The sequence below is a fragment of the Aptenodytes patagonicus genome, chromosome 16 (genome assembly GCF_965638725.1).
Source record: "Aptenodytes patagonicus chromosome 16, bAptPat1.pri.cur, whole genome shotgun sequence".
Classification (NCBI taxonomy): Eukaryota; Metazoa; Chordata; class Aves; order Sphenisciformes; family Spheniscidae; genus Aptenodytes; species Aptenodytes patagonicus.
Window position 1 is genome coordinate 7,068,429 of NC_134964.1, and position 25,330 is coordinate 7,093,758.

Sequence of the window (25,330 nt, forward strand, 5' to 3'; positions counted from 1 at the left end):
GCTTTGCTTGGCAGCAAGGCTGTCAAGGTTCTTTGACGGATCTTGTGAACGTGCCAATTACATATTGCTTCTGCTTGAAGACCGTGCTGTTTTGTAATTACTCTCTAGATAGCCTCTCCTCCAGCTCTACCATCGCTCCTCTTCTTTGCACCTTCCAAACCTTATTTCTTTCAGTAATCTCACGTGCAAACCAAATTTACCTACAATCCTATACTCTGGTCTGTTCCAAACCTATTTCCCTCAGTATCTTCTCTTCCACCTGGTGATTGCACTTTCAAAACTCCCCTATAACCACTTGCTTCTTATTTCTATATTGTACCATGCTGTAACACCTACCAGCATGTTTAGAGTCAGGCTTCTCTTATGCTAAGACCCTATCACACTGACTGCTATTATTTTACTGTCTCTTTGTACTCTCCCATTTGTTTGCATCAGTCTTATTTCAGACTGCGAGCTGTGCAGCAGTGGTTTCCATTTCATCTGTACAGCACCTGGCTCAACCAAACCCTCCTCCATGACCAGGGCTCCTGTGTGCTGCAAGACTACAATTTAAAAAAAAAAAAAAAAGAAAAAAAAAAGGAAGCCTTACCAAACCACCACACCCAAGGGACATACAAACATCTGTTTTTCAGTGGTCTCACAGCTGGCTGTGCAAAGACCACCACGGGGCACAAACTCTCAGGAGAAGGAAGATTTTAAAAAACCCAAAACATTACTTTTCACTGAGACAAGGTCCCGCTCCTCCACTGTTAAGAATGCACTTCATGAGCAATGGAGGAATGTAAGTGTCTCTGAGACAGCTTTCTTAACCTCACCTCTACTCAGGAAGAGTTATGAACAGCAGTTTTTGACCTTCCAGTGGCAGCACTGGGAAAGTTTCTGTCAGAGAATAAAGAACGGTATTGCAAAAACCAGCTGGTGTAGGAGTGCCATTGGGATTCATTCGGACTAGCAGAAATCACAACAGAAGCGACAAAATTATTGAGTGAGATGAGAGAAAGGAAGAAAAAGTCCTGTGAATTTTCTGGTCAGTTTAGAGTTAAAGAAAGAAACTGGTCAAAAGCCATAGCCAACAAAAAGAAAAAAAAAAAATCTATAATTTCATGCAAATTTAATAAGCATATGCTCCAGACTACTTGATACCAGATCTTGAATTACGTAAACTGTGTATCATTCAACCTACAGTTCTACCTTTGGCTACACAGTCCCATTCTCAAAGGCGTATACACAGGAATGGAAACGAAGGAAATTTTATTGTCTAGGGAAGGCTAGAAGCCAAGTAATTACAGGGGGGGGCAAGAAAAAGTCTGGCACCTTTCTAAGAATGAAGCCAGCTATCACAGATCAACCTCATCTCATAGCATTCTGCAGAATACTGCACACAATGATCATTTCACACGGGGTAACCGGTGCTTTTCAAGTACTGTAGCCCAGTTCAGAGCGCTCCAGCCAAGAGGATGCAGAAAAACGTGCTCTCTCAAACCAGTCCACAAGAAAAGGAACAGTGTGCTGTGCAGAGGAGCAGTAGAAAGCCAAGTAACACCTTCATCCTCTCCGCTAACCCCTCTGCTCCAGCTCTGCAGAATGTCACAGTAAACAACCCAAGTCCCAGGCTCTGCTGATAAATGGATGTAAACTGGGACTTAAGTAACAGTAACTTCTGCTCATAAAAATCCTCACTAGCTACTGCATCTCCATAAACCATCTCACTGCAGCAGCATTCAGAATTCGCAGCCTATTATTCCTATTTTCAAACAAAGTCTGTTTGACTTTTTAAACTAAGGAAAGTTCCTGCCTTTTGAATGCCATAACAATGCAATGCTGCCAAGAAAACTAAATTTGCATGCAAACAACAGGGAAAATATTTGCTACTTACTGCCAGCACTAGCCAACGAGCGCTCTCACTGGTCACTTACTACAATGTTGTACCTAACACAGGCAGTATTCTGCAAAGGGTAATAAATGAAGACCAGAAGCAGAAAAATACCATTTCAATGTGATCAATTTCTTATCTAAATATTTTAAATACAGACCATGTGAAGAATCTCCAATAGAAATTTAAAGCATTTTATTTTGGGCAATTAAAGTGATATAATGTGCTGTCTCAGCTAAAGGCTCTCCTTTTTCATGGTGTTCTCCTGACACTGCCTGCCAAACCTTTTAATCCAGGCCCTGTGACAGGCAAGCCCCAGTTTTGCCCAGCTCCACCAGAGATTCCCTAATCCCTCAGGCTGCAGATTCCCCCAAACACCAGAAGAGCACTCACAGGGAAGGTTCCCCACCTCCACTTAGGCTGGGCATTATGGGGTCCTGTGCTCTTAACTTTCACTACCTTTTTCTCCTTTCATTCTCAGCTGCTTAAGCAACCCCTCTTATCCCCTGTAATTGAGCCTGCTTTCCAGATTACCCTCAGGTTTAACCCCCTCCATGCCCAGTGAAACTCAAACCCCATGACCCAAGGGAATATTAGAAAAGAGCTGTCTTTTTTTGCTTTCCACTTTTTCACTAGCACCTAAATTATCTTTGCACTGAATTGCAAGAACTTACTTGTTCAGAAAATTCTTTATAAAGAGAGAGAAAGCCTACAGCTTTGTCATCTCCTACTCTCTCCCCCCAGTAAAATTTTCATTTGAGAATTACAATGAAATAGCTGAATATTGTTTAACTGCAGTATTTTGCAGATAAACAACGGCCGAAGTGGTTTTTTTTATTCCCGCAGCACACAAATTTATGTAGCTACACAACAATAAAGCAAAGTCTTCAATTTAATCAGAACAAATACTTCAAGCAATGGCAAGCTGATAAATTATTTAGAAAGGGGCTCAATAAGACCTGGAAGGAAATATGCATCAGCTGTGCAGCCTGGGAGCTTCCAGAAACAAAGAATTTTCATGCATACCCCTTTTAAAGCTTTTTCACCTAAGCTATTTGTATTTAACAAAAACGGGCATGCATTTGAACAACATCCTACAATTATAAGCAGACAAGGACTGCACTGGTAGTGATGTCACAGGACTTTTCAAACAGCATTTATTACTGACATGATCCATTTACCAGTAATTAGCACCATTTGTGCATTCACAACAAGATATCGATGACAGGCATTTCCTAGTGTAAGGACCCACACTGACAGCCCAGTAATATTGGCTATTTCAGAAGATTTTAATGATTTGGTCTTTTTTTCAGACTGCCTAGTCTTCCCCAAATTGTCTTCCTTCCATCAATTCTTCAACCATTCCAAAACACTGAGAAATAGACAAAACTAGATGGATTAGTATTTATATGAAAGGTCTAGGAAATTCAATAATGTTCCTATTGTTTTATTGCAGATGGCACATCAACTTCTCTTTATTACTGCAGAAAACTCAAGAGCCCTGTAGAGTGCAATAAAATGGTACGTGTTTAGCTTTGCAATGTTTCAAAGGGCTGTGATTTACTGTTAAGAACCAGGCACCTTGCACACAAACATCCGAGCTCAGTAATTGCCTCATGTTTTGTGCAAACTCTACAAGGCAGCGTGAGGTCGGCCCACACAGGGTACCTACTGCTTCTAGACGCCTGTCCCTCATTCCTCAGTAATATAGACTCCGTTATTAAAGAGCAGAGAAAAAGGTTTGTTTTCACATTTACATCAAGATGTTTTACTCTCCTACTTGATTTCAGATACTATTTGGATTTTCTGCCAAATTCTTGGGCTGCTAGAGAGAGATGAAAAGAATTGTCAATGTACCAAGAGGAAAAACACAAAAGTAAATTCTCGTCTTAAATATATACCATATATGCTTCATGACAAGTCCTTCTCATATAAACATACTCACAAAACACTTCATAAAAAAGCATACCCACAGACAATTATCCACAGATTTAGTAATCTAAACATTTCACCACTAAAAACAGTAAGTCTCCTTCAGGTAATACATTCAGCTTTTACTGAATGATAAACTCGGTTCTAGTCAGTCAACCCTGAATAAGGGAGCAGAGAAGTATCACACAAAGGCAAGAGGTAAAGAACCGGTATGAACTGTATTTACATTCAAATTGCTCTGAATATAATATTATTTCCATCAAGTTTGAATTAGAAAGTCAAGGAGGGACTTGGAATGCATACAACAAACTACTTCACTGGCAGCCTTTAACAACACACATGCCAACAACCCTTTTTTTGGTAAGAAAGATTCTCAGCAGTATCTGGCAAAAGAAAAGTTTACATTTACTACTGCAAAGATAATCTCAAAGCCACCTGTCCTTTATCTGAAGGTATTAGTCCTTCATGAAGGAATGGAAGACTTGGCGGGGGAAGAAAGAACAAAAACTCCAAGTTCTTTATCTACCTGTAGGGACAGGGATGTTCAGAGCTTCTAGGTTCCAGACCCGAACAAAACATCAGCAGTGGCAATCTATCTTTACTGATTTTATAAATTATAAAGAAACAAGTAAATGAATGTAACCCATCACAGTTTAAATAGAAGGACTGGTTAAAAATACCTAAGGGCACTGCTAACACAAAGGCCTTCTCAACCAGTCATCCTATACAGAGGACAGGAAAGTACCAGTAACTTTTCCAGTTGCAGTCCATACTCTTAAACTATATACCAACAGACATTACAGAGACACTCAGTAGATTATTTACACATTAAATGAGGTAGTGAGCAATGTTAGAAACAGAAAACACACATTATTATTATTACTGAATACCATCTAAAAGGAAGAGAAGAAACAATGTCTCCTTAAAAAAATGAAGACTGGGTTAGTATGCATGCCACATCATAAGGAAAAAAAAAAATTAAAGCAAATCTACAGGTAGGTTCATTCAGTGAAGTTACTATTTCTGTTTGGGTTACACATTACATGCTTATAATGATAAATTTATGATTTAGTAGTCAATAGTGCAGGTACTTTGCAGAGGAATATTTTGACCCAAACTGCCTAGAGCATACAGATACGGGCATGAACGTACTGGGGAATATTAACAGTGAAGATGATTCTACAGTTCAGGTTTTGTACCTATTTGGAAAACGCTGCCGACTTCAAATTTCATTCTTTAGATCTTTCTGTAGTTTATTTACTGAGACACACGAAACTACAGACATTGAAACATCCAGAAGCAACACACTTCCCCAACGTGAGAGATGTTACAAAACAGGAAATAGTCAGTTGCCTGCATGTTTCTTTAACTCCTGCTTTGTGTTGCTACTATCCAAAACATTCATTTTCAAAAACTTATACATGCATTATACTTTAGTTAGAATTAGCGGTTACCAAAGCTCTGAAATTATGTTTTACAACAAAACCAAAAGCCTTCCTCAGCTACTAACTGTACAACATTCATTTGTTCCAAAGGATAAAAAACAGTACTGATGAGTGCTGGGACACATAGTTTTTGAACCAGCTGAGGCGAAACACATTTTTACAACAGAAGAAACTATAAACTCAGAATGAAAAGCTTCAGAACATCTCAAAAATACAATACAGTCAGAGGAACCTAAATTTAAAAAAAAAATCACTGTAGGACTTAGTACTTTAAACAAATACCCAAGACGTGATCGAAGAAAGTGCTAGCCAAGAGGGGCATCAGCTAGAAAGCTACCAAGTTTGACAGCTTGCAAGAACTTATTCACACTGATGGATGAAGGAAGCAACAAATGCTGCAAGACCACCATGCCTCGTAGTAGACACGTATCTGAGTTTTCAGTCTAGGTTGAATGTCATCACAAAGCAGTATCATATCTATAGCTGCAGAGGGAAAGCCCAAGGAATACTTACTCTTGGCTGCCAGTTTTCATACTGCTTCTGTAAATTTGCACCAATGGTTTCCAGAGCTTTCTGAGGACCCATTGACAGAGGATCTAGGAAATATAATACAAATGAGTATTTTTGACCACAACTGAATCACTCAGCTTGACCAGAGGCAGAAATTATTTCCAATTCCATGTGCATTTAAACCTTGAGCTTCTCCACATTATGTTTCCGTAAAATCCAGATCTACAACCTGGGAGGGCAAAGTCTACATCAAAGCATGAACACCACCCCCCCTTTGCAGAAGAAAGAAGCTAAAAGCTTTCCACACTTTCCCTCTCCAGTGTTCTGCCTGCAAGAAAGATCGTTTAATGATATTTTAATGCAGGTTCCTTTCATGCATTCAATTTCAAATTCATAGACATTACATTCTTCACAGAATTTACTTGGGTGCAATTCCCAAAAGTTATCCCCAATTCTTCGCTCAAGTACAAATTAAATACCATTAAAGACTGTCAAATTTGGAAGATTTCTCTCACTAAGGTAATAAATACAATTGTTTTGAAGGACAGGAGAGGCATTACATTTGTTTCTTTTAATATTGAAAAAAGGTTTCTATAGTAAATAATGAAAAAAATTAAATTGGTTAAATATTTGATGATAAATATTTTTTCTTGATGAATGCAAAATCCTGCTTCATTTACTGCTATTGCTTACTGCTTCAGAGATTATATGCCATTTGTGATTTTTAAGAAGTTAATTTTATCACTAGATAATTACCACCATCCATACATACCAACACAATTTCAGCTTATGTGCTTTATTCAAAAACCACGGCCATATAATCGACGCTATTAACAAGTTTCAAAAAAACTAGAAGCCAATATTTTGCAATTTAATATAAATTATTTTAAAAGCATTTAACCAAATCAATTAAGTTTTTTTTTTTAAATCTTTACAGATATTCTACCTTGTACTGTTAGAAAAAAAATATAATAAAGTAGGATGAAAGCAGGATTTTATGAGGTTTTTTTCTTAAATGAATAAAAGCTAGGATCTTATTTAAATTTTAGTATACTTTTGTAGAAAGATTTAAGGTAATGTGAGTATACTGTTTACATTTTTCCAAAACAAACACAAAACAGTAGTAAATTGTCTGCTCAGACTTCAAGAAGCCCGTCTACCATCTTTGGCTCAGCTGCAGCTGTTGTTCCAGAAGCCTCGCCAGAGCCGTCACCGGGACGGAACAAGCACCCACTCCCCACTACAGACCCTGCAGTTTCAGCACTCACTGACATACCTTTTAGAAACATCTCGATTTACTGCAGCAGTCTTTGTTGCTCTCAACTGCAACAGTCCCCTTGCTATTTAAGGCGAGTTTCGAGCAGATACCCTCGAGATGTTGAACAGTAATCCCCCAAAAGTATTCACACTGCCTCATAACACCTTTTGTTAGTTAATAGGCCACTAGCTACTGCTCAAATTAAAAAAACAAAAAAAAAAAGCATAAACATCAGATTTTTTTTCCTGCGTCCTTCAAAAGGACCAAACTGAACTTCAGAAAAAGAAATTAAAAATACTTCACATGCACTTTGACAGCAGAGGAATGTAGTTTGTAGACTCCGGAGCGCCTTCAGAGTAATTAGCGTTATTAACAATACCCTTTATACAAAAATAAAGTACACTGGTGCCATTCCAAGAGCCAAACAATGGAAACAAATTATTTTCCTAAATATAGCTCATGCCACCACAGTCATCACATGAGCTTTCAGCCTCCCTTGTTGAGTGTATATACAAGGCTAGCAAAGGCCTGCAGATACATAGGCCAAGATACCGTCGGTAAAATCACGGCATGAAGCTCTCCGTGCCTTAAACGGTGCCAGGTTGACACTGTAGCACAGATGTCAGCTAAGGCTTAATTCTGGAGAAAAACAAAACACTTCAGATGTTCTAAGGGTGCATCTGGAAGGTACAGTGAGAACTGCAGCCGGCTTTTGTCTGCGGCTTGGATGGCCATTTGTTACCAGAGTTCACAAGCTGGTGATCTCAGCTCAGTTGTCAATAGCAGCAGTTGCACCAAAATGATTTCCACACTTTCTTGCACATCTGGCAAAGACATTATATTTCCACAATACACACCATTAGCTTCTCTTGAGACTGTTGTATAGAAGAAGAAAACACAGCAGATATTTTTGCAATTACCTTTTTCAGAAATTTAAAGCTGGCTAGAAATTGAAATGAGTACCTGTGTATATATACTCACTAAAAATTTAATTAAAAAACTGCATTCAAAATTCTCTTTGTTGATGATCACCAATAACTTTATTTTAATGACTCTGCAATGCTCCACATTCTCTTTGCTTTCTCCTCGTGTATCAATGAGAAATGAGAGCTGTTCTCTCCACTGAATAGATGTATTTGTTAGTGCATGCTCATGGCTTTTTAACTGCTTTGAAGTCATCAGCATTTTTAGGTTAAAAAAAAAAATGAGATGCTATGATTCATAAAGCAGGTAAGGCAATGTTAGAAACGAGACGTTCTGAAAGTTTTTAAAGAAATTCAGTTTGTGTAATGATTAATTTGCTTCTGCAGCCCATCATAAGCCCCGGAGTTTAGGATTACAGTGCTCTGCATGTTACTTGCTGAAGACACAACATTTTCAATTCCTAGATAAAAAACAAATCTCTCCTAGAAAGCTGTCTTAGAAGGAAATACCTTGTGTAATATTACTTCAAATTTGTCTCATCTTGATAATCAGACTTGATCTCCAAAACCAAGGGAACGTTTCATTTCTTAACAAAAACCTAAGAATTTAGTCCAACACTGCATCAAAGTAGCAAGCTCATGTGTTGGAACTGCTGGCAAGACATCCTTGGGAATAATTCCAGGTCTTCTGAATTCATTATCCCAATTAAAATAGCCCCAGAGTGGTCACCTCAACATGCAGTAAAGTCCATGCATTTTATAAAAACTTATTTCTCTGTTGTATGATGCAGGGTAATTTTAAACCTTTTGCAAATCACAGTACTCTAAAGATGTTACTGCTCAGAGATTTCCTTAGATATTTATAAATCCACAACAAATAAGAGAAGGCTAAGTAGCTAATTAACAGCTTTTTTCCTCCATGCTATCTCATTTTAAAATAAAGCTATCTCATTTTAGAATAAAGCAGGAGAGAGGACCTATGGCAGCAGTCACTGCTGGACACTTAATTAACTCATACAGGCACAGTGAAATCAGATGCCAGATTTTTCTTTTGTTCACCCTAGTTTTAAGTCCAGGAAACACACAACTTTAAGATTACTATACATGCTACAACTCAGTATTTATAAAGCTAATAGAGTTAGCTGGAGCTTGGAAGTTCTCAAGACTTACCGATCCAACACTCCAGACGGGCACAGGGAGTTGTTTTCACCACATCAGGAGGGTCCACACCGACATTTAGGCACAAAACTAAGGCAACACTAACAGTCTTCATCTGCAAAGACAGATAATAAAATGCTTACTTAGTGTAGAAACAAAATCGATTTTCACTTGTGTTGAAATTTTACCACTACTATAACTTTTGAAGGGTTTCAACAAAGCTTTTTTATGTGCTCTTTAACACAGACTATTTTAAGCAAGGCATGACTTTTTTTTTTTTTTTTTTTTTTTTTTTTTTTTTAAATGGAACAGTACTTAGATTTTACGTTACTATTTTATTTCCAGAGCCCATTCTTCTTTTATAGAGCATGGAAATGGATATCACTGGACTTCTGCTACTCAAATTAGTCATTGTCCAACTGAAACAGATTATTAAAACATGAGAATATGCTATTCAGGGCCCCAATCAATATTAGAATATAGTATGTCCTCTCTAATATTAAAACTAAAAGCATTACAAGGGAAAAACTCCCAAGTGACCAACCAAACCATAACAAAATGTTTAGTCTATTTTTTTTATTTTGTTTTCTTCACATGTTCATTATCCTGGATATTCCTATTTTAGGACAAATCATCACTTGGCTCCCCTTCCTGGTCTTGCCTATAGCTTCTGCTTCAGTATCAGCCCTGTAGAACTGACATTTAGACAGGCTTCTGTAGCCACAAGGGGCACCACGAACATATAAAATCCAAACTTATTGATACCTTACCTGTGACCGAAAAGCTGCATTAAACCAATGACTAAGCACTACGGCCAGTTAAAAATATTGCTTGAAAATTATTATTTCACATCTTTATGCTCTTTTCTAAAACTCCCTCATCCCAATACCTAAACCAGAGAAGGAAAACAAAAGAAGTAACGTGGCTTACGGTACTTCCATCAAGTGTTCAGCACTCCCTTGCTTGTCTGAAGCAAGGCCACCCGCATCTCCACTTCCCCAGGGTGCTCGTTACAATTCAGAACAGCAGGCAAAAAGCAAAAAAAATTCCAAACCCCACACTTACAGAAAAAGCTAGAGCCACACCAATGTATAATTTATAAAGAAACTAGAAACTGCAGCAGAGAGACACTATTCACACCAAGAAGTGGGGACAGGCTCTACATCAGGACAGAAATTCTGCAGCGTCCGCTCACTCCCATGTCCATGATGGGGAACCCGGAGTAAAAAAATCAGCAAGAAATCTGGTTAATGGCTTCATCCCAGACTATGTTCTTGCTAACAAAACCCTGCAATCATGCAGGAGTTACTCCTCCCTGTGAGTTAACAAGGAGGAAGCAGCACTTTCCAGAATACAGCTGAAAACAAAAGTCTGAATGGGGATTCTCTCACTGGCATTTCACAAGGGTTCCCAAAGGAGTGCACATAGATCGGGTGAAAAGGTCCACCGCTGAAGTTTAGCACTAAGTACACATGCACTAAGAGTACTTTATCAAAATTAAGAACAATACATAGTAAAAGTATAGTTACTGGCAAAGTGAGGATCAGCTGCAAGACTCAGCTTGGTCCTCCAAAGCTGAGAGCAGTCAAGATGCCCTGAGGCAACACCACCAAGGCTCGGGTGCCTGCAACCAAACCCGGGGGCTCCCGATGGAGAGCAGACGTCTGTGCTGACAACCAACCTGATTCATTCCTCTCCCCCAGAAGACTTTTCCATCCTCCTCCCCCTCTATCTGCTTCTCTTATCTTTCGCCTTCATCTCTCTTTTCCCCTCGCTTTCCTTCACTTATTTTATCAACGCCAAACTGCTACCCTCAAAAATAAATTGTGCCAGCAACTGTTGACACTTTTCACGTTGCTCACACACATCTTACCCTTCCCTCTCATTTTTTGCTTTGTTTAGAAAATAATTTCAGCCGGACACAGGGCAACTGCCACCCTGGTTTTCCAGAACCCAGCACAAAGGTCTCACTGGTGGTTCACTACAATAACTCCAATAAAAAACATCCTACAACAGCTGCAACGAAAAACCAACATATTTACAAATGTAACAGGCACACATGACATTTTTTAACTGGGTGCACTTCCTGTGAACAAAGTTACTTCAGCATCCAAGTATTGACCGATCCAAACCACACACGGAGAATCTGTGACCCCCACAAAAGGACACAAGACTTCTTCCCCGGCTTGAGAACTGCGTACCGCTACACTAGGAGTCATTTTCAGGAAATAGATACATTGAGGATACGGCCCAAAATTGCACCAGGGGAGGTTTAGATTGGATATTAGGAAAAATTCCTTCACCAAAAGGGTTGTCAAGCATTGGAACAGGCTGCCCAGGGACGTGGTTGAGTCACCATCCCTGGAGGTGTTTAAAAGACATGTAGACGTGGCGCTTAGGGACATGGTTTAGTGGTGGACTTGGCAGTGTTAGGTTTACGGTTGGACTCGATCTTAAGGGTCTTTTCCAACCTAAATGATTCTATGATTTTCAAGGTAACAAAATAATACCCAGCACTAGTAAAAGGAAGAATAGTTCCAAAATTTTTAATTTTTCAATTCATCCAGTAAAAAAAATTGTATAAAAATGGCCTGATTTTTAAAAGTGATCAGAGACGACCTGGAAGCTCCATGCACCTTCAGTTACCAGGACATCAACCACTGGGCTCTGTGAACAGATTAGCTCATACATGATGCAGGCTGCTGTACATAAGTGGCAATGGATGAAAATAGTTCCCTTTAGTCTTAAAACCTAAGGGACAGATTTTTAAGTGCTTTCTACCCAGTAAAACAGATGTCTGGCACCCAATACTTCAGTGCCTTATTTTTCCTCAGCGAGTGCACCTGGCTTTCTTTCTGCTCACCTATTTCACGTACAGTATTGACTACTGCACCAATGAAAACCATCACGTTAATTCGATATTGCAATAAATACTTATTACAACATGCAATTTAAAACCTTTCTATTCCTTTTGAGAAGATAACAAAAGATAAGGAAAGAATTTCATTTAGAAAGCAACACCTTTCAAGATTATTATTTAGTGTCATCTTTTCCTGCCATCCCTTTCCCAAAACCCATCGAATATGCTTAAACCAGTATGAGGCACACAGTTCCTGTTGAGACTTTTAGCTTGACCCACCTATGCACTAGGCAAAGAAAAGAAATGAATCACATTTAACAGAAGATCTTAAATAGGTAACCCTTTACTATTTCAAGCAGCATAGAACTGTTATGTACCAACTATGCACATCTGTTGAGAATATTAGTGCTCAACAGTACAATCTGGGAGAAGGAAAAAAAAAAAAAGAAAAAACAAAACAAAACAAAACCCCCAAAACCCCCACACAACCACAAAACATCTGACCATTACTGAACTGCTTGCATTGACTGAGCTTTAACCTGCACACAAGGACACCTCCCGTTCACGCAGCCTCAGAAAGAACATGGTGCTGCAGGGTGTTAAAGAACACAAACATCCCTAGAAGTATTCACACGCTGGTGAACAGGCACTAAAAACCCAGAAGGAAACAAAGAAAACTACAGGGCAAAATACCTTTAACTAAAGTGAAACCATACAAATCATTCTTTCAAGAGAAAGTATCCTGCCAAACAATCTTTTCTGTGTCATTTATCTATTGTTTCCCATTTGTGGTCTAATACCAACTTATTTTTCAATAGTTTACTAGTAATGTCTGATCTGTGACTTATGCTGAGCAGGCTGATATTTATTTTCTATTCCCAAGTTCTGTGTTATATAAGCATTTCTCTTTGAAAACAGACAGAAAACCGGTAATGAAAAGTAACAGTCTAACTGATCCCAAAGACAAATGGGGTTATTTCCCCTCTGCCTACCTCCCCACAACGGACGTAAAGTATTATACTTCACGACTGTGTGTTCTGCTAATAAAAAGCACATCTTCAGTAAGAATTACAGCGCTCTCATACGCCCCTCTGACTCCTACTCAACATCCATCTATGATGTTGAATCATTACAGATCAAAAGAAAACCTGAGCCCAAGAAACCGAATAATGCTTTTCACATTTCCAAACTGTTTTGGAACATACTACCAGAAACTTCGTAGCATATTTAAAGCTTCTTAATACAAGAAGTACTAGGACATTCTCAACTGTCATTAAGACAGTGGAAATTTTCCTTTCTACATTTCAAGAATATATCCACCGGAATACATATCAATGGATTTTTGTTAGAATTAGAAAATTAAGCATAAGAATATTTGGCAAGCTTCTAGGAAAACCCATATCCAAAATGCTTTCTCAGCAAAGGCTCAGGATCAAAACCATAGACGCTCTTACTGTGGACTCTTCTCTATAGAGTGTAATTTGTATGTAAAAAAAAAAATTTAAAAAATTGGATACAATTCACAACTTTGTATTGCATTCAATTTAAAATGATTTAATAACTCTGGGTCAGAACCTGCAATACTTAAATTGCAAAATCCACTCGGTCAAAAAGCTCTTCCTGAGAAGTAATGGCATTGAATTCAAACCCCAAATCCATCAGAAATGGGAGTAAGTGAACAGAGGTAGTTCTGTGTCTATTCAAAAGAGAAGATGCTTATTAAAGCATCTGACGTTAAAATTTACATATTATACTGAAGATCAGAGAACTTGTAAAATATTTTTAATTCGCCTCATTTCATTTTGAGACAAAACAGATTTGCAGATGAGAGAGTGTAACATCACCCACAGGTATCTCAAACCAAAATTAGTGCAATTTCTACAGTTATTTTCAGCTAGAAAGAAAAACATTACATTATCTTCATAAGAATGGTTTTGATTGAAAACCTGAAGTTTTATCATCACAGGGAGCCCAACTTATCCTATTGTAGCATACCTGAAAGTAATTCCAGTCCAGACTGCAAGTGAGACACCCCATTTCATCAGTTGCTAAAGATTTGTTATAGGCTAAGAACAGGGTTAGCAACTAAGAGCTGTCATGTAACTGTTTTATCTTCTAGTTCAAGTAATACCAAGAACAAATCAGTCAATCAATTTATGAGAAATTTTACATTCTGTGGTAAGACCTTCACATAACATTTCAGAATGGACATTTTAAAACCCATAAATATTTTATTTCTACACTGCAATTTTCAAGCTGAAAACTTTCTGTTTAAACATTACACAGATGAACACTCAACCGTTATAAACCTGCCTGGTTTTATGCCAATAAGTTAAAATTGCTTCAGTGAGTTAATACAAACACAAGATTAAGTCAGCATTAAACATAAAATATATGCTGCTACATTATTTTTACAGAGCTGAGGGTGAACTTATCAGCATTAAATACAAATACTGGAACAGATTTCCAGACTGAGAAATTCTCATATCCGTCTCATTTGGGAATCTTCATTGGCCAGCAGGCTCAATTCCGCCTGCTTGTTCAGTAAATTCATTCCCTTCCCAAGGACTTTTTTTTGGACATTTTTCTTTATATACATTTAGATAGATTTAGTACAAGCTTCTCAACCAAAAGGAAAAACCAGCTAGGTGTTCCACAGATAACTCTAAAATGTTAACTGTTTTAGAGACATGCCATTAAATACTTCAACAAGGAGTTCTCTAAACACTGAGCAGTAACAGCAATATTTAGCAACACGAAACATTGTTCTCTGTTTGGAGTTTCAGTTACAGATCATTCTGCAACACCCAGAAGGTCATCTTTTCTCTTTCCCAAGGCTCAGGGAAGCTTTTATACGTTGCACTCACACCTGGCAGGCTTTCTCACAACAAGGTGGCCTCTTGCTGCAAGCTGCATGCTTAACCAGAGTGGGGTTCTTTTGGGGGTGACAGGATTCATGGCAGATCAGCCACAGGAGGAGATGGGCATCCTGAACTCTCTGGCAACTTCCCATTTCAGGCTCCCAGCTAAGAGGTGACAAGTGGCAACACCTTGTCTGGGTGCTCTCTAACAGCACAGGCATCATTTCCAGGGCTTAGGCACAAAACACACCACAGAGGAACGCCAGTTTGCAAATCAGCTGGTGAAAAGGCTGAAAATTTTGAACAGGCAGACAAAACCTTGACCTTCCTGGTCCACTTGATCACACAACTGCACACAAAAACAAAGAAAGGTTTCTGAAGGGAGTGACTCAGACAGAACGTATCCTACATGTACATGACACATCTCTACCCAGCGAACAGGAAGAAGGAATATAGATCCTTGCTGCAGAAGTGGAGTCTGTTTGACGCATTGCCCTTTGAGCAGTCACACCATCAAGCTCTAATTTGGTACCCTTCTACATTCATTTCGCACCACACTGTATAAGAAGATTGAGAATCAAGTGTTGCTCTTCTTTTTTAATCTATCTTTCCTTTAGCAGGTCAAATACCAAAAGAAGAGAGATGTGCCAGTCCTCTTCAGCTCCCCTGTAACATCTGCAAGGTGAAACGTCTAAAAAGGAAGAGCTTTCCGTTTCAAGGAAGTTTTTTATATAAAGTCTAAGAGAAGTAAATTGTTATGGAAAAAAAAAATCTCAGTGTGCTTCTCCACAGCGATAAAAATAGTAGAATGCAAAGAACTACTTCAAGTTAACATTAATAATTCAACACCTCTGCAGGTAGTCTTCAGCCATCTGTAGCCCAAAAGGTCGGTTCTTGCTGTGACTGCTGCGACAGCATGCAGTAGATTCCTAGATCAACTCCTCCTTAGTGTTTGTTTTCCTTTTCTAACCTCTGTATTCTGCAATAATACTATGAATTTTCTTCAGAGGTTTATTATGTCCAACATGTTCACTTAGCCAGTGAATGCAGCTACTACACACAGTTCAAGAGCAGTCAGTAATGCTAACACAGCTCCTCCTAAAACAGACTTTTAACTGCTGGCTTCACTATTTACTTTATAAGCGCTGCTTACACTTGTAGATGAATTACTACTGTCAATCAATACCCAAGATATACACTTTCTATTTACTTGCTCTGAGAACAGCGTGCATCTTCTCTGTCTGACAGGGAATAGTACCAATTGACATGCTATGGCACAGCGACCTCAGCCCCTGAAGGTGCCCTTGGAGATCAAAGGTAATCATGCATGACAGAACTGCTCTTAAGATTAAAAACTACAAAGTCAAGTAGGCTGATCGACTCTGCCATAGCAAAGCATCAAAATACTGCCTTTAAACCACTGCTTAGATGCATATAACCAAAATGGTGTTTTCTTGTCCCTGCCAATCATTTCTTATGAATAATGAAAAATAATAGGAAGCAAATATTTTACTTCTATGGTCTTTGCTTTCTTTATATAATATGCAAAAAGAATCAACAAGAGGCATTTTCTAGATGTTATTCCTCATTTGATCTGCGACAACGGCTTTCCTTCTCACCTCAGCACAACTCTCTACCTGCTTTGCATTCTGTACAGGCTTCTTTTCATCATTCCACCACATTCCCCCTCCTGTCTAGCGCTATCTTTAAAAAGGTGTCCATCTTCCTAAGCATTGACTTACTTCCTCATCTTCAGATCTTCCTTACAAACTAGTATTTTAAATTATTCCTGGAAGACATTTTTAGATCTTTAACAAGTCAATACTACAGTCTATACGACATATATTTGATCAGGAATCACACTGTCCCCTTTAAGCGGAGTCCCTGAGCTACATCCAACTTCACTAAATTAAAGTAACTTTTTAAAATAGGAAGTTTCCTGAGCTTACAGGAGCAAGTAGGAAAAAATTATAAGGACAAGATCAAGTCCATAATTTCAGCTGAAGTGTCAGGAACATAAAGATGAAGATGTTTGGTTGTATTTGAGAGCCATACGGTACAGAATACTGTTCCCCTGCTTAATAAGGCTCAACCACCTGACCACTTCAAGGGCTTTAAATTTCTTACTGCTGATGTGCTGTGGAAGAATGGGAGAGAGAGGAGGAATCACTGAGGGAAGACAATCAAGCTTCTCAGAGCAAACCATGCCGTAGACTGCGCCCCTTCTTGAGGCTTTGTCAGACTACAGGGAAGTCATGCAGAGGGGCAGCCACGAATGCAGAGCTCCATCCAGACGGCAGGCTGCACTGAGAGGGATGGAATGACTCACGTCCTCGCTTTTACCATAGACTATTCTGCACGCCTCTGAGGCACTGTTCTGCAGAGTACAGCACGAATTACGCTGCCGCTCTCATCCCCTACCCAACAAAAGCTACTCCGGCTGTAGATTGCCCTGCCACAACACAGCAAGAATAAATAAATAAATACAAATACAGAAGTAAAAATACTGGTGAAGGTGTCACTGATAGAACCACTGAGGCAAAAAGGTAAAAAGGAACTCTTCAGGCCCTGAGCCCATCTGCCACCTATTGTATCCCACATCACAGCTTTGTATTAAAGAATGCCATTAACGGGAATCTGGTTTTGTTAAGTATTTCATTAGATAATTTATCTAAAGCACATTCTTTATAGAAGAATAGAAGAGCAAGACAAACATCTTGGGTCTACCAAATTTACTTGGAAATGCCAGTTAAAGCTATGAGGCACAGAGAACAATCAATAGCCTCCCTCAGTTATCCATGGCCACACTGGGCTAACAGTCACCTTTGGAAACGTTCAAGGGTAGAAGATCAGCCCAGCAGCAAGCCAATTAAAACAACATCTCAGAGAGTCAAGCACAACCAAAACCCCAAAACTTCCCAGAAAACCTACATAACCCATGGAGACAAACAAAAATGAAACTCCAAGGAAGCCTGGTGCCCTTGAATTTCTCTATCTACACAAAGGCAGAGAGAAGAAATGTAAGAACCAGAGAAGCATTAACAAAGCATTTCTAAAACGTTCACATAACCTTCAGCCTCTCAACTATCGAAACATACACAATGCCAAAATAAAGAAGTGGTAGCTGTCAGCAGAACAGATGTTTCACAGTTTTCTCCGTAAGAGCTTCATGCGAAGCAGCCCGCCACCATCTGGCAATTTACCACTGCACTAGGGTTCTACCAATGTTTATTAACATTTGCCGCACTTGAGAAATTGGAGGAAAAGCCTCATACAATGATAAATATTTTTTAATTCAAGTATGCAATTTGCAATAATAGTCCAGCACTTATGTATATCTTTCAAGGTGTATATTGTTTTCGTTGTCTGCTATTCACAGGCCTTTCAAGTTTCTACAAACATGCTGGGGGGAAGGAGGGTAATCAGCCACTACAACATATACGTTGATTTTAAGTAACAATAACTGCCTAACTCCTCTCTAAATACCATATGCTCAGTAGCGCAGCAACACCAGTCTCCCAAGACAAAAAATAAAGCACATATATATAATAAGTATTCTCTCATTGCATTTTTTGAATGGAGAAACACAGATAAAGTTATTTTCTGTCATTCCAATTGCTAATGGTGAAGTCTCTCCCCACTCTAAAATTATCTCTGTACGTGATAATGTTGTCAGCTCCTTTCCTACACATTACACTGCACTTCTATCACTTATTACTCGTATTGCAAATGTAATTACAATGAAGCACTCTCAGGGAGCTATTTAAGGGAATAAGACTCCTGGACATTTCTGTATATTAAGCCATTAAAATTCTAGATTTACAAAAACTATTTTCTTTCCCACCTAACTGGTAGAAGTAAAAATTCACAAATTCACAAATGTACGAATTCGCATTTACTCCCTATGTTCAACCATCACAAAAAATTACTTATTATCTTGCAAAAAGTCCTCACAACAATATTATGAAAAATCAAATCCTGGATATGTTCAGTATAAGAAATTACATAAACTAATGGAGTTCTCTTAATCCTCCACCTAAGCTAACTAAGTATACAACAGAAGTTAAAGCCTAATGCCCTCCATAGCAAAATACTAAATTACCACATGATTGTCCTACCATTAGCATGGTCTCATTAAAGTTGACACAACAGCTGTGGTATTGGAAAAGATTAAGTAGAGTGTTCACGGGAAGTACGGACTGCACTGCCAGTAACTACCAAATAATATTCATTTTACATCCCCTAGATCTCAGCTGAAGTGAGAAAATTCATAGGATGAGAAAGAGATTGACCGAGCTGAAGACTTCAGTGTTTCCTACTGGTGTATAAAGTTAAGATCTTTTTCTTTCAAAATATGTGACTAGCTATGCTCTTCAGAGCTGTTAATCAAAGTCCTCTCTCTGCTTAGACATAAAAACATTTGTAGGTAGTGGTAGATAGAGCGCAAACTTCCCAACTCTATCCAATCAATACACAACCATCTTAATTCAAAAAGTGATCTTTGTTCTAGGTAAGAGAAGATATAAATCTATAACTTAGATGACAGTGCTCATTACTTACAGCAGGGGGTTCGGTTCGGGGAGAAGCTGGGGTTCTTTGTTTTGTTTTTAAAGACATTTGTAAACTAGCAGGTGCCCTGTGCTACCACTCAATTCACACACCTCACTGGACAGCAATTGCCACTTTCAGTAACTATCGAACTAAAATGGATTTCAACCACTGACCTAGAAGAGAGAGAGATTCACACCATCACCAGTTCTCAGGGCCACACTATAGCATCAAAGCAAAGTGCTCCACGCCAGTCTTCCTAAGAGTTTATCTTCATACCAGGGGAAGAACGGAAACGACATATCATTTGGGTTAGCTCCCAGACTACATACTGGGTTATGAGTTTCCTAAACATGAACACAGTCGATAGTCTGTGATCATGCATAAGCAAACAGAAAACAAACATTTAAGATGGAATAAGTCAAACTAAGGTGAAGGCTGCTGCCAAAACACAAACTCCCACCCTCTCCCCCCACAAGATTCCTGCTGCCTCATTTCAGCTCACAAGAAACACACTAAACTAGATTTAGAAGAGGGGGGAGATGAGCCTCCAGCGCTTTCAGAGCAAGCAGTAGCCAAGCCACGTCCGTTACAAGAGTGCCTGGAAAGCTTCCTTAGATTGAAATAACTATTTCAAGCTGAAATGATGTGCACAAACCTCCAATGCTGCTGTCCTTCATTAATTTCCTTTGACACATGAAACATTTACCATGCAGGCAGGTAAACTCTGCTTGTCTGAATTAAGCGCATTTGTATGCGGTCCTGCTTTAATCTGCATTTCCATAGAAACCTAATTGTGTATTCCTCTTCTCATAAAAAGAGGATGTAATTCTCACTCAGCAAGTTATGAGGCAGCAGGAAAAAAAAATGTTAAAGTAACACCATTACAACCAGCTTTGTTGCTCTCCGCTTATCTTAGAAATCAATATAAATACAGCAAATCTTAATTTAAATATTCTGAATTTAGTAGCAGCTTGTCAGTAAAACCTGGTGTATTTGAAATCTTTTTATTTAAATCAAGTTTCATGATTTGGTTGCTACTGAAGCTGAGAGATTTAATTCAATACACAAAGCATAATTCCAACCCTCTTGTGTTAAAAATATTCTTTAAATAAATAATAGATCAAAGCAGTGTCACTTTGATGGCATATGTAGTCCATGAAAGCAGGAGATGAAGGATTAAATGTTTTCAGAGCAGTCTGTCTGGATAAGGGGGGGGGGGGGGGGGGGGGGGGAGGGGAAGCAAGTGAATGTTCAGTTATTTTATCTAGATTTACCACTCATTACTTTTCTTATTAGATTCTTCCCTCTTATTAGAGTCCTGCCTTCTAAAGAACCTTCAGGTTCATATAAACTCTGGGGTTTTTTAGAGCAATGAAGCAAGATTAAAAAAAGAGTCATTCCATTCCCAAATCTTAGTGAATCATTTCCTATAACTATAGTAAAGCTACGATCACTCCCTAGGACTACTTAAGACGATAAATAAGGGCAAAATCCACCACTGCCTGTGTTTTTTCATGATTCACAGGGAAAAAATGCCACAGATTTACCTGCAACTCAGGCAAATAGAGACTTGTTTTGGTTAACCTTTGAGAATTTTTTGATTTAGAGATAGGCTGGTGTGTTTAAATACAGATAATGGTTCCCATCCTAAGCTCTGACAAGTTAATTTATCAAATTCAAAATAATGGAATGCTTTCCACACTCTCAACTCACACCAAGAGGTATATCCCCTCCAGCCCTCAAGAAAATCTCTTTCAACAGCATCTCGAAGATAAGAGCACATCTGAAGTCAATCAGACCTGGCTTGTGGAAAAAGGAGGCAAGAGACAAGAAAAGGAAAGTAAAGCAAACTGGGAACGCAACAGACCCACAGTCAGATTGAGACTGAAGGGAAGTGACTACGCGTTGCTTTTAATTTGATTAGCAGCTATAGGCAGACATCAGAGGCCTTGAATGCTGACCAAAACAAGCATGGCTGCAACACAAAATTCTGATCACTGGGGAATAACGCTCTAAAGCAAGAAAAAAGAAAGAGAGGAAACTTTCTGAAGACAGCTAAAACAAGAAGATGAGAGGAATAATTAATTTATAATGCCAGAGATCAGAAAAAGGGGGGGGGTGGTGGTGGTGGTGTCAACAAAAGGTCGGTATACTTCCTGACAGTGAAGGCTGACAGATTACTGTGTATCTTCCCTCACACTGTTATTCCAAAATGCTTCATAATAAAAACCCCACAAATCTCGAGCTCCTGCATTTTTATTAAGGTGATTGGTTTTCTGGACAAACCCATTAAGCTGCCATTTTCAGTTGGTCTACGTGAAAACAACAGCAGCATGAACTAGCAAGCTAGTTCATGTAACACAAGGTCAAACCAGATTATATGATTTTATGAGCTACGTCACAGGATTAACCTAACTTGAGTTAGCTGGGGGAAAATCTTTAACAAACGTCATTTTCCATACAGAATTCTAAACACCCCATCTTCAGACCCCTTCCTTCACCATTTGAAGTTCTGGTAAGTGTGTTATATCACATCAAATGCTAAGGAGACATCCGATGATAGCTAAAAAGTTGAATAAAATACAAGACATGCGAAATAACTGTTAAGATTTAAAAGTAATGAGATTGAGCATTCTCAAGTCAGCTTCTCTTCCTCTCTCAGATGTCTTTATGTGCTTTCTATATATTCCTATTACCCTGTTCTTAAGCAAAAGGAAATTATACACAACGGCAAGTTTGTCCAAAAATACCTGATAAAGCTGTCCAGATACAAACGACATATGAGCAGCATCACTGATCCCGATACAAAGAAGAGTTATTTGATTCAAACTGACAGTGAAAACAGAAGGACTAAACAGAAAATTTCAGATTTGCTCTTATTTTCTTCATTTACAAAAATAAGACTCAATATCTTGGAGAATGAGTCAGGGCCTGATTTCGCTAAGCTCATTCACACCAAGCAGCACACTACTTCGTGAAAAGCACGCCATTCGCAGCAGAGAGGACTCTTAGAAGAAGAAACTGCAACTCCACAGGAGTAAGGACGGTAGGAACCGGGCTGTGATGATCACTGTAACCACTGCTCTCGTCTTCTTTGAAATTAGTCTCTTTGGTTGTAACACGCATGTGAAACGTTTAACAACAAATACAGAGAAGAGAGCTGATTACTACCACTTTACTCATGCCTATGCTGTACAACCTGTTGATTATCTTGATCAAGTCAATGTCATTCCCAATTTAGAAAAAGACAACTTTGCAGATCAGGAAATAAGTGAACAGGAAGCTTCGCAGGAAGGCAGAGGAACCACTAAAATAGACAAGCAAGCTCATCACACCTCCACAGTCTACTAGAGAAAAATCTCTTCTTTGCCAAAACCCTTTAAAGAAGACATACCACAAAACTTTGTGTTCTGTGGCTCATTTAAATTATATCCCAAAAAACCTCAATTCAATCCATTAATGATCTGCCAAGTCAAGTTCCCAGTACATGATTCTACTCAGTCAAATAATTCTGGTTCAGCCCGAGCCTTCCCCAGAACTTCCGAGAACTATAACCATTTAGGTGAACACCCCTCTAGGAACATTTAGACTCATGTATAGCATCCTCATGCCTGATCATAATGCCTCCGGGAAGAAATTACAGGATGGAGTTTCAACAGCAGTTCCCAAGTTATTCATAGTATTACAAGAGGGGTCATAAACATAACAGAAACTTGGTCACCAAAGAAACCTCATACATATTCATAAACACAAAGTTACGGCTGAAACAACTTTGAGACCTAAGGAATCCTGTAACCCAAAGCAGACTCCAAGAACAGAATGAGGGGAGCTAATTATCCATGGCATTTCTTAGGTGCTTTGTTTGTTTGCTTTTAACTTAAACATTTAAGTTGGGACATAGACGCAACACAGGATTCAAGACACCCTGGCAGGGATCTGTCTTTGACACACTTGGCTTTATCAGTTTAATATGCAACATATTTTCAAACAAAAGAGAAGCACCTTGTTTTAATACAGTAAGTGCTTCATCTAGTAACTATTTTCTGCCCCCCAAATCACATAATCTCAGTTTCCACACACACAAAGAATGCCTTAATTTTATATTCCACATAACATACTGGTGGCAAACTTCAAAACCACAAAGCTTCCCTGCATCTTCACCACTAGACAACTGTAATGACTACATTTATCGCACCTTGTACTTGCATCATTAACCTGCTGATCCAGAGAGCTCTTTAATACCTCATTAATTTTATTGTCTTTCCTGAAAAACACCAAGTACCCAAATTTCATTTAAAGAGCTTAAATGCGGGACCTACTCAAAGAATGTATTACCATCAGCTTGGAATTAGTACTTTTGACCCATCTGCACGTTTGCTTCCCCTAATACTGTATGACAGGCACACAAACTAAAGGCAGGTTAGACTATCAGATCAAATACCCAGCGTTTCATCTGAAAGCAGACTGCTGCTTGAAGTACAGCAGCCCTCTGAGCACTTACTCCTCCCTTTTCACCAACTGTCACCCCCACTCCTCCTCCAAAACCCATCCTGCCCTTGAGCATTACCCGGTCCTTCATCCTCCAGCTCTGAGCCAAAGACTTGGAGCCTTCGATCTTCTCGCAATGCCTTTTCTTCATAAAGGCCAGAGGCAAGTTCCAGTCAGTCAGGTCAGACTCATCCTCCTCCCCAAGCCCCAGAAGAGGCGACTGCAGCATCTCAGACTCCATCAGAGGGGAAGTGCCAGGCAACAAGTGAGCAGCAGTCTCCAGCCCAGCACGCAGCGGGGCCCCAGGGATCCCGCCGGCAGATGGAGGCCCAGAGGCGGGCTGGCGGGGGGGAGGACGGGGCAAGGGCAGAGGGAGGCTCCTCTCCCAGGTGTGCAGGTAAGGACGAGCCCGGGGGAAGCAGCGCCTTCCACCTGGCGACTCTCCTCCGCCGCCGCCGCCCGCAGACAGCAGCCCCGTCCGGGCTCCGAGAAAGGCGGCGCCTCCCGGCCCCGCGGAGGGCCGAGGTGCCGGTGGGGACCGGGCCCCGGGCCTCCACTCGCGCCTCTAGCCCCGCGGGCCCTGCACTCTCTGCGGCGGGAGCCGCGCCCGGCCCATCGCGGCTCCCAGCTCCCTCGCACACCGGCGGGCCGAGAGCGGATCGGCGAGCTGCGGACCGGGAGCGGGCGGGAGGCGGGAGGAGAAGGGGAGACTCGTCCTGCGGCGCCGGAGAGCCCGACTCCTCTCACCACCGCATCAAGGAGGCGGCCATCTTCCCCCAGCCCACAATGCACCGCGCTACGGGCCGCCGCGTGGGACAAGCCGGGCCGGCGCGGTCCAGCCGCGGTTACCATGGTTACAGCGCGGCCTGTCCCGGGCCTAGCGCGGGCCGGGCGACCCCGGGAGCCTTCCCGGAGCCCCCCCGCCCCGGCAGCCGCAGGGCTTAAAACAGGCCGCCCTCCTCCGAGCGGGCGGGGACCGCCCGGGTGAAGGTCCCCGGCTCGCCCGGCCCTTCCCCTGCCGTGCGTGGCCCCAAGATGTCGGCGGTGCGCAGTGACGGCCCGTCCAAGAGGGCCGCCCGGGGTGGGGGGGCACCACAGACTGGGCAGGTTTGGGGCTGCGTGGGGGGAAAAGGCCTTTCAAGAGCAGAACAGGCACCCGCGGGGATCCCAGCCCGAGTGCGCCCGAGAGGCTGCTCGGGTCGGAGGGCGAGGGACTGAGCCGCAGCAGCCCCGGGGCCGGGGGGGCGGCGGGCTTGTCTGTCCCGAGCTGGGGGCTGAAAGTGCTGCACTGCTGCACGCAGAGACCAAAAGGGCAAGATTTCGTCCATGCCGTCTGCTCCTCATTTTAACCGCCCCGCCAAGCTGCACGTCCACCACGGGCTTCTTCACTGGGAGCCGTAGGATGCGATGTCATCGTTTCCTCCAGGCATTTTCCCTCCTGCAACGCTGAAGGGACAAGTTCATTGATTAC

General features: G+C 40.6%; 1 protein-coding gene across 2 annotated transcripts in view; it reads right to left on the bottom strand.

The window, feature by feature from the left end:
* Positions 1–24,626, bottom strand: part of RPTOR (regulatory associated protein of MTOR complex 1) — a 162,663-nt gene extending 138,037 nt beyond the window's left edge. For both annotated transcript variants that reach the window (XM_076354136.1, XM_076354135.1), the window contains exons 1-3: positions 23,939–24,626; positions 9,112–9,214; positions 5,764–5,846 (exon numbers count right to left, since the gene is read on the bottom strand). In XM_076354136.1, the coding sequence (XP_076210251.1) occupies positions 5,764–5,846; positions 9,112–9,214; positions 23,939–24,100 (348 nt within the window). In that variant the 5' untranslated portion in view covers positions 24,101–24,626. The remainder of the gene's footprint in view (positions 1–5,763; positions 5,847–9,111; positions 9,215–23,938) is intronic.
* Between the last annotated feature and the right edge of the window lie 704 nt (positions 24,627–25,330).